The sequence below is a fragment of the Rousettus aegyptiacus genome, unplaced genomic scaffold (genome assembly GCF_014176215.1).
Source record: "Rousettus aegyptiacus isolate mRouAeg1 unplaced genomic scaffold, mRouAeg1.p scaffold_m13_p_7, whole genome shotgun sequence".
Taxonomy (NCBI): domain Eukaryota; kingdom Metazoa; phylum Chordata; class Mammalia; order Chiroptera; family Pteropodidae; genus Rousettus; species Rousettus aegyptiacus.
Genome location: NW_023416310.1, coordinates 66403548 through 66413524, shown reverse-complemented (window position 1 = coordinate 66413524; position 9977 = coordinate 66403548). Strand labels below are relative to the sequence as shown.

General features: G+C 51.2%; 1 protein-coding gene across 1 annotated transcript in view; it reads right to left on the bottom strand.

The window, feature by feature from the left end:
* Nucleotides 1-2646: 2646 nt before the first annotated feature.
* ACOXL (acyl-CoA oxidase like) overlaps nt 2647-9977 on the bottom strand; it is a 52978-nt gene continuing 45647 nt past the window's right edge. The window contains exons 7-8 of the mRNA XM_036225223.1: nt 8602-8674; nt 2647-5251 (exon numbers count right to left, since the gene is read on the bottom strand). Coding sequence (XP_036081116.1) covers nt 8646-8674 — 29 coding nt within the window. The 3' untranslated portion in view covers nt 2647-5251; nt 8602-8645. The remainder of the gene's footprint in view (nt 5252-8601; nt 8675-9977) is intronic.

Genomic DNA, 9977 nt, shown 5'->3' with positions numbered 1-9977 from the left:
TGGTTTCTACCCAATGCCATGCTATCCAGTCCCCACACTGAACCCTCGGGTGCACAAGGCCCACTGAGACGTTCCTTATTGAGCCTTCCCTTAAAAGAGGGCCAGGGCTCAGGAGGGTGATGGATGCCTCTGGTCTCTCCTTACACACTTCTGCCTGGGGGGTGGGGGGATCTCTAAAATGCAGTGTCCATCAGGTAGGTGACTGTTGTACTCTAGAACAATTCAAAGCTTTTTATTAACTACTAAATCATACATGATCTAGTCAGCCTACATTCAGTCTTTATAGTGGGATGAGTCAGTGGATAGCTGAATGGATAGATGGACTGATGGATGGACGAATGGACAGACAGACAGACGGATGGATAGATATGTGGATGGAAGAATAAAAACACTTCCATGATATTTAGTGTACTCCTAGACCCTGCACTAAAACTAAATAAAAAGGCATTACCTCTGCCCCTTAAATGTTCTGTTAATAATAATAAAAATCATATCAATCTAAGTGACAAGAAGAAGCAATGAACATAAAATTATTCCAGAAGAAAATAAAAGTAGGTGACCTCCTAGCAAGAACTAAATAGACAAAACCCTGATAGTTTTATCATAGTAGCCACAGAAATTGAGGTTATTAATTTAAGGGGACTGAGTAAGCTTCAACTCAGGGAAAAGGTTTGTGGTTATCGAGCCCGATAGAATGTCACACTCTAACACGAGATGGCCATGCTCTACCCCGGCCATCCCCCACACTGGCCAGTGACGAGAGCACACAGACAGTGCACTGCAAAGCCCAATCCAGGAGCCAAACACCAGGGTTGAAACAGTGACGTCAGGGACATCACTGGGGACATGTCAGAGCCCAGGTGAAGCAGAAACTTAAAAGCAAGACAGAGGGCTGCAGGAACACGCAGCCTCCCCCAGCACCATGCAGGCCTGCCTTACAGCGCTATGCCTCCTGTTTTAAAGCGCCACCTCTGACTCAGAGGGAGGCTCAGATGGCCCAGCTCCTCTGTATTGTCCTAATTCTCCATGAACCCTTTCAGTCAGAGGTCTCAGAAAGGTCATCCACAGAGAGGACAGACTGTCTCAAAAAAGTGGACTTAACCACCTTCCCCAGACCGTTCTCATTTCCAACAAACTCCCTGCCAGATAGGCCCTGTGTCTGTCACAAGTTCTAAGTGTCCCTCCAAAACTAGTTTCCTCCTTTGCCCTCCCCCCATCCCCAGGAGATGGGGAAAGCTGCCGCAGCCTTCCATGCTGCAACCTTTCATGGCTCAAGGATGGTCTTTCCATCTCTCTACTTTTCTCTCATCTGTCCTTCACGGAAGCCTGGGAGGTCACCACATGGTACAGACCCCCTGCCCCTTCCCGCACACATGGCTGGCCCTGCTCACAGCCACTTTCCGGCTGCATCCAGACTCAGTCTCATCATTCTCCCCCCAGCTCCAAGAAGCCAGTACCATCAAGAGGTGAGCGTGACCCTCTGTGACCCTTGCTATCTCGCATGTCATACTAACCACCGGTATGCCTACACTTGATCACTTAAGCACCCCATCCTTGTAACAAAGCTGAGGTGCAACACACGCAGGCACTGGTCTAAGCCCCCTGCATTATCGACTCACTTGGGCCTCCCACCACTATGGGAGAAAGGTTCAGGGCCTTGCCCAGGCTGGACACATGTGGAATGTCAATCCAGAGAGCTGGTTCCAGAGTCCGAGCTCTGAGCGGTCTCACTGCAGAGTCTGGAGAAGGCACACACCTATCTGCTTATAACAGTATTTTCAGTGTTTCCAGGAGATTGCTAATTTTTTTTTTGTCCAGAGAAATTAAAATTAAGCCCCAGGTCCACTCCACAGTGTCATGGTACCCACAGAAACAGCAGCAGACCTGTAGCCTGCCCCTGGGGGCCATCATCGTGAGGTCTCCTCCCTGCCTTGGTTGCAGCCGGGAGTGGTGGCCTTGCTTGGTGGAACAGTCATGCGACCCACCACCTTCTTCCAGCATCTGTCCTCTGCAGGGCATTCCACAGCCCAGGAAGCCCAAAGACCCTCCCACTGTCACCCAGGCCACGCTGGCCAACTGTCCAAGCCCAGAGGGGATTTGAGCCTATCCCCACCACCAAGACCTCACCCAGCACACAGCAGAGTGGCAAAAGCTGGTGAGACAAGGAAGATGCAACTGGTCGCCTCACTCTAAGAATGACTGAAGCAGAAACTGCCCTCAGCAGCCTGCTGGGTGGATGTCATCCCCACAATGCCCGAGTCCAGGACCAGATAGTAAGTATGTCTGCCTCCCACACGCCACATGCCTACAAGGACAGTCCTCCTTGTATCCACCACACAGACCCTGCGGTGTGTCTCCATGTGTCACGGTGCCTGGTTCCCACATGCAAATGAGTGGCCCTGGGGCCTACTCACAGCTCAGTAAGCGACCATGCACATACACGGCCAACATGAAGGACGGTGCCCTGGATAGGATGACAGAGAGAAAGGGAGATGGAAAATCCATCGTTCTGGATGAGAGGAAATGGCCTCCCTCTCCTTGGGCCTCCAGACTCCCAGTGACTTTCCCCAGTCTCCTTCCTCCTTCTGAAAAGGACCCCCAGCCTCCCCCCTACTCCCACCTCCCACCCCTGCCAAACATCTTAGTTTCCGTCCTTTTGTTCCTGCTAATCACTTAATTTGGCATGGCATTTTGGACACAAATTAGAGGACGGCTGTTATGGCAAGGCTTTAAGAGAAAATCTGAACGTACTAAGAAATGCTGTGGAAATGAGAGGTAACCACGGAAAGCAAGACATCTGGACAAAGTTTAAAAGGGCCCTGCACGCTCAGCCTTGAGCGGATGTCACCATGGGGAGCCGGGGTGACAGTTTCCTAATGCATAAGGAATGCGCACCAGGGAAGGGATCTGTGAGAGCAGACGAGCAGGCCCAGCTCAGGTTTCAGCCCAGAAAACATCTGTCATGTGTTGGAGCCGTAGGTGATGAGCTGCCTGGATGCTGGCGACAAGGGCAGAGGCTGGGGTCGCTGTCCGTCAGGCCAACCACACAGGGCCCAGCCCCACCAGCTCTGCCAGGGGTCTCCTGGGACCTGGCAAACCTACCTCCCAAGCAGGCAGCTGCTATCTGGGGCCACTGTGCTTTGTTTCAGATACCCAGGAATCAGAGGGACACCGGGGACTCTGCAAATGCGTCAGACCCACTTGCGACCTGGAAGCCAGGGTTCCAGTCATGTGTTTTGTGGAAAAGCCCATTCGGCCCTTTCCCACAGCCGACTCCTAACTCCCCAGGCACGGCGACAGCAGCCACAGCAGCCACGGCCATCACATCAGCAAGCGCTCTGGGCCACCAAGCATTTACCCAGTGCTGGCAGGGCACACATCTCCTCACTGGTGCCTCACCATTGGTAGGAGGCCTGTTTTACAAATGAAGAAACTTGAGACAAAGAGAGCTGTCTATGGCCCCATGGCTGGTCATATCTGGCTGAGACTGGGGCCCAGGGTCCCTGGCTTCAGCGCCTGTGGTCACAAGCAGGCCTGTACATTGCTGGAGATGAAGTATTATGTCCGACGCCCAACAAGGAAATGACCTACAGTGGCCCCTCAAGGCCCTCCGGGGTCAGCGGGAGAATGTATAAGGGGCACCTTTTTAAAGTCATCATTCTCTCTCTGCTCCCTGCACCACTCCCACTCCAGGTCTGGTGACATTTAACATCAGCCCTTTCCTACAAGTCCGTCCCCGCACTGGGCACACATCCCACAACTGCCCAATAGGACTCTGCCTCCAGCCTGGACAAGCTAACAGGGCTGCAGGTGCATGACATCCACACACAGCATCACCTGCCCAGCCTCTGACCAGCGTGTGTTTGTATGTCCCCCACACTCTCCTCACAGGGACCCCACAGGCTGCTGTTGCGGTTTCTTATGACCCTGGACCAAGTTAGTTCCATCTTCCTTATAGCCCATCCCAGGGCCATCTGGCTTCTCTCTTTCCACCTCTTTCTGGAGTCCTGAAAATGGCTGAAACGGCCCCTATTTCAGACTCAAACACGAGGTCGGTTTCCTCAGCACTGTGACACCTGCCCTGCCTGCAGCACAGGCTTCTCCTGGGGCCTCGTTCACCCCTCTGCCAACTGACCTAAGGGCACTGGTTGAGCCACCCCTCTCAAGGGACCTCAGAACTGCACACCCACCAGTCCCCTTCAAGGGCCACTGAAACTCAGGCGCAGGGGGCAGTGCACATGGCAGGCGTCAGGTCATGGCCCAGCACTGAGGTATTTTCAGCATCGCAGCTGTGCCCACTAGCAGGAAGGGCACCACACAGGGAAGCTGGTGTCAGACAGGCTTCCTGTGAAGGGACAGACCTGGCAGGTGTGTGTGGGAAGGGTGTTCCTGCTATTCAGAAGACTGCGAGCTGTCAGCCCAGAGCCACACAGATGAAGGTTATTCCTTGTTGATAGAAACGTCAGGTTATATAACAAGCATGTGTTCTTGGGATTCTTAACTTTCTTCCTGCTTCACTAGCTTGGTGGAGCCTAAATCAGCTTTTCCCTCGGGCAAACAGATGGAGCGGGCCCAGAGAACACTGATAAGCCCTGAGGGCAAGGGGGCCTTCCAGAGCTTTCTCTTAGGGCTGCTCTTTCCAAACCGATATATGGGACAGGGCAGGGCAGGTGGCCTCTGGAGGTCTAGCCTCACCGACTTTCTCTACAGTATTGATGCCACACCCCAAACGGCCCCATGAGCATTGGCACTCCCCAGAGGACTAACCAAGACATGCCAGCCTCACCTACATGCACAGCTCTTGGCTGCTTTTCCAGCAAACGTGCTTGTCCTGACCACCCATTCTCCCAGGTCATCCTTTGTGGCTCTGCTGCCACTATGCCATGTTCCTCCCAGTATGATCAGTGGCTCACATCTGGGCTGCAGACGGATGGCACCCCAAGGTAAGAGTGTGCAGGAATGCTTCCTGCGTGCAGCCAACAGGCACCTCTAGTCTCTACCCCACCTACAGCCATGTTACATCACCTGTGGCTTGGGGAGGCTTGGCTCCTGGAATTGCTACCTGCCCCGGGACACACAGAGAATGAACCGCCAAGTAAATTAAATCAGCGTTTCCTATCTTCATGGCACCCATAGCTTGGAAAGTCACCACCAGTCTCGACGGGGTCAGTGCTGCCAGCATCGTGTGAATCTTGCACTCTTGTCCTCAGTAGGGGAGTAGTACTGCCCACTTGGAGCCAGTGAACCAAACCTGTGTGGGGGAGGGGCTGGTCAACAAAGGAGAACATGGCACCACCTGCAATGAGGTCAGGCAGCTCCCACCTCCATACGCAAGAGGGCTCCTGGGCTTCCACATCCTGTGACCTCCTCCAGGGGATAGCATAGTGCGGACAGGGGAACTGTCCTCCCAGGAGGCGCTGACAAAGGGAAAAGCAGGCATTTTGCCACTCCTGGGCTGGGACTCGGCAGTGGCCCCTGACAAAGACAGGCATGAGGAGTACAGACATCAAACTGACACCAGAGCCTGACTGTGAAGACTGCTTGCCCATCAGTCATGTCTCTATTGTTGAGCTGTAATTCACACACCATAAAAACCCCCCTTTCAAAGTGTACAGTTCAATGGTTTCCAGTATATTCACCAGCTGTGCAACCACCGCTATCTAGCTCCACACGTTGCATCACCCCACAAGGAAGCCATGTGCCACACCTCCTAGCCCTGGCCCCGCAGCTACTCCGTCCCTGCGGGCCTATCTGGTCTGGACTTCTCCCGTTCGTGGAACCGCACGCCATGGGCTTTGGTGTCTGGCTTCCCTCACACAGCGCTGTTCTCGAGTCCACGCACGGAGTAGGCTGTGCCGCCGCCGCCGCCTTCATTTTCATGGCCGAGTAATGGTCCCGCGTAAGGACTCATTGCATTTCGTTTATCCATTATTCATTGGTTCATGGATATTTGGGTCATTTCCACTTTTTTGGCTATCATGGATAATTATGCTATGAATATCAGTATACAGTTTTTAGGGTGGACGTCTATTTTCGATTCTCAGGTGAATGATGTCATCATACATTCCAGGAATAAAATCACTGAGTCATACAAAAACGTCAAATTTCTGAGGAACTGCCAGGAACTTTCCAAGTAGCCAGGAGCCTCTTACAGCCCACCGGCGACGTGCGAGCGTTCCAATGTCCCCACATCCTCGCCGATGGTTGCCATCTCCCCTGACTCTCATGTTACAGCCACAGGGTGGGTATGAAGTGGTCTTTCACTGTGATTTAGATTGGCATTTCCCTAATGATAATGAAGTTCTGCATCTTGTGCTTATTGGCCATTTGTAGGTCTTCTTTAGAGAAATGTCTATTCAGATTTTCACTCATTTTTAATCGGATTATTTGTCTTTTTTATTGTTAAACTGTAATAGTTCTTTTTATATCATGGATACTAGATACTTTTATGATATATATGATTTACAAATATTTTCTCAAATATATATACATACGTATATATATATACATATATATATACACATATGTATGTGATACCACACTGTCTTGATTACTGTAGATTTGTAGTAAGTTTACAGATTGGAAGCGTGAGTCCTCCTGTTGTGTTTTCTTTTATTGAGATTGTTTTCGCTTCTGAATATCTTGTATTTCCATATGAATTTTAAGACCACTTTCTCAATTTTGCAAGTAAAGACAACTGGGGTTTTCATAGGGATTTCACTGAATCTCTACATTTCTTCACTGTCCCATTTTTGATCAAATGATGAAGCAGGCCGCCCAGAGTGGGACTTCTCCCTCAAAACAGCTATGTTTCTGCTGCTGTTCTGTGTGTGTCTGTGGGGGTGGAGGGGTCGCAGGGCGGGGGAAGCAGTTTCAATGTCAATGGCATGGCTTCAAAATCAAGTCTGGCTTTTCAAAGACTATTCTAGGTATGCCCATGTCTCCTACACACCATGTGGCTCTCTGTAGTTTTTCTTTCTGGTTGAATCTTCTTTTTACTCTCTAGTGCACTGGATGGATCCTAAGCCAGTGGGTCTGGCTTCTGGCGCAGGACAGGCCAGACCACTGAGGTCCCAAAGGATGGGCCAGACATAGGAGGCTCCATGTCTCGGTGCTCCTGCCTCCTCCCCATCCCCGAGTGGAATGATGCCATCAGTGGTCAGCGGCCGTGAAGGAGCCTAGGGAAGGGGCTGGTCCTCACTCCTGCTGTCAGGGTGCAGCACCCAGGGGGCCTCAGGGCATCACCACCCACCAGTATAGCTGGGAAGCAGCTTTCATTGCTTCCATTTTATTTCCTACCAGTCCACCGGGGAGAAAGCTAACAAATAGAATTCAATCCTTTTTAAGTTTGTTTCCTCCACATTTTTCTTAAACTTTTGGCACCTATGACGTTTACATGCTGGCAAGAACTTAAAGGAAACAAAAAAAAAAAGTGAGACATTAAAGGGAAGTCTACAGGAAAGTGGGGAGCCAGCCTGATTGGAGGCCTTTTTACAGACTGCAAAGGACCCTGCTGAGAAAAGCGAAGTAGTTGGCATTTCTGAGCCTCCGTGAAGAGCATTGTGAGTCCCTGGACTGTACCTGTAGAAGCCACTGTCACCTCATTATTTAGCCACTTGGACTGCACCAAGGGAGCTAGTAGGTGACACTGAGCACCTGCGACATTATCCACCCAGCAGTGCAAGTTATAACAGCCTCCCAGGCTAAAAGGTGGTGCCTTACCTCCTGCCCACCTGCAGAGGTAGTAACACCCACTTGTTTATGATAGAAAAAAGAAAGAGAGAGAGAGACAGACAGAGAGAGAGAGAGAAGGAAGAAAGAAGAAAAGGAAAGAAAGAAAGAAAGAAAGAAAGAAATAAAGAAAGAAAGAAAGAAAGAAAGAAAGAAAGAAGAAAGGCAGGAAGGAGGAATGAGAGGACATGAAGGAAAGACGAAGAACGAAAAAATAAAGAAAGAAAAAGAAAGCACCCCTCTTCCTCCCGCCCTTGCCTGCCTTCGCTAAGGCCGTCCGCATTCCTTCGTCCTTCCTTCCTTCCCCCGCCTTAATCCCCTCCGCTTCCTTTCCTTCGTTCCTTCCGTCATGTCCTTCCTGTTGCCAGGCCTTCCCTTCTTCCTTCATTACGTCCGTCCTACCCCACTGGTCCCAAGAAGGAAGGAAACAACCTAAATACCCAACAGTAAGGGATTGATTATGTAGTTATTTAATGGTCTGTTGTGGCAACATTAAAAATGACCACGCGTGTGTGTACTTACTGTTTCACAGAGACTTTGTACATATCGTGCTAAACAGAGATTACAAGTTATAAAGAATAGAGTGTATAAGTGGCTCTGTAAAAATCAAACATATTTCTCTCTTTAGATATGTCATTAGAGAGAACAACCTAAAGACTTATGTGTTAAAGCACAACATGCATTGTATCTGGGTAACAGCATCCTGGATCATTTCAATTTTTTCAATCAACTCATCTATACTTCCAGTCAGTTGTCAGTAAACTTATAGGCATGGTTATAATGTGCCACCTGCCCACGACACCAAGAGCTGGCAGGGCGGGAGACAAGGAGGCCATGACACAGTACCCTGAGTTAGGAGGAAGTACTCACTTATCCAGCAGTTTGTCCCTTGGTATCTGAACCTTGTCAAATATTCAAATCCCATCATCCGCACCGTGCAAACCTAGAGAGAACAGACGTGAATAGAGCTGCAGGGTGAATCTAGGCGAGCGTCAGAAATACCTCCCTGCGCCCCTGGTGGCCCTACTCCATGCAAAGCCATTTATTCTCTTCCAGAACTGGAGATGTATTTTATTTGGGGTGGGGGTGGGGGTGCTGTTTGTTTCCTTGAGGAGTTGTGGGGGTGTCAAGAGGCCACAGCAGCCTGTCTGAGTGGCCGCTGTGACAAAAAAAAGGGAGTGTCCCCAGCAACAGAAAGACCGTCAGCTGGACACAGAGGGGACAGGAGGCTGCAGCCCAGAATGGCAGAGCTCAGGCTCCTCCCCAGCACTGGGCGAGTGTGCGACCAAATGCCTGAGAGACAAGTAGATGCCACACGGACACAGGGGTTCCTCACAATCCTGTCAGAGCCAGGCCTACCCTATGTCCACCTTGCCCTTGGGGAGCCTTCATCTGGGGGAAGCCATCACTCTTTAGCCACATCCCTAGGAGAACGCTGCCCCTTCGCAAGGGCACACCTGCATTGGGAGTGCCCCAGAACAGGATCGGCACTGCTCCACAGGGACCAGCCACCCCCTGCTCCCAGGAACACTTGACACTGAGGCATCATCTCAGGGCTGGGCCAGTGAGGGCAGTCCCCTTGGGAGACACTTCACACCCACTTGCAGTTGCTCTGCAGCCACCATGCAGAGGTCAGGGGTGGATAAAGCCTAAGGCGTCAGGGCAAAACCACCCCTCCACCAAGGGTTTGTCTTCCCCCTCTGCTCTCCCTTCCCTCTCTGCTCCTTCTCTCCCACCTGTCTCCTGGCCTGGCCTCAGCTGAGGACGACCAGTGGAGGCCACAGATGCAGCCTGCCATCACCAAGGGTTACGGCTGAACCGTGCCCACCCCAGATTCATATGTTGGAGCCCTCACCTCCAGGACCTGTGGACAGCATCTTTCTTGGAGATGGGGTCTTTATAGAGGTGGGCAACTTAAAATGGGGTCATTAGGGTGAGCCTAGTCCAGGTGACTAGGACTCCTGTAGGAAGGAGAAATCTGGACACAGATGTGTGCACAGGGAGAAAGCCATATGAACATGAGGATAGCCACCTACCTACAAGCCAAGGAAGAGGCCTGGGACAGGCTTTCCTTCAGAGCCCTCAAAAGGAACCAACCCTGCCAGCATCTTAGTCCCAGACTTGTCACCTCTGAAACTGGGACAACAGCCCTAGCAAAGTAATCCACTAAGCTGAGCTGAGGACACACCACAGGCCTGGCGGCTTGGGGGCAGGAAAGAGAAAGCTTCTACCTGCCCTCCAAGAGT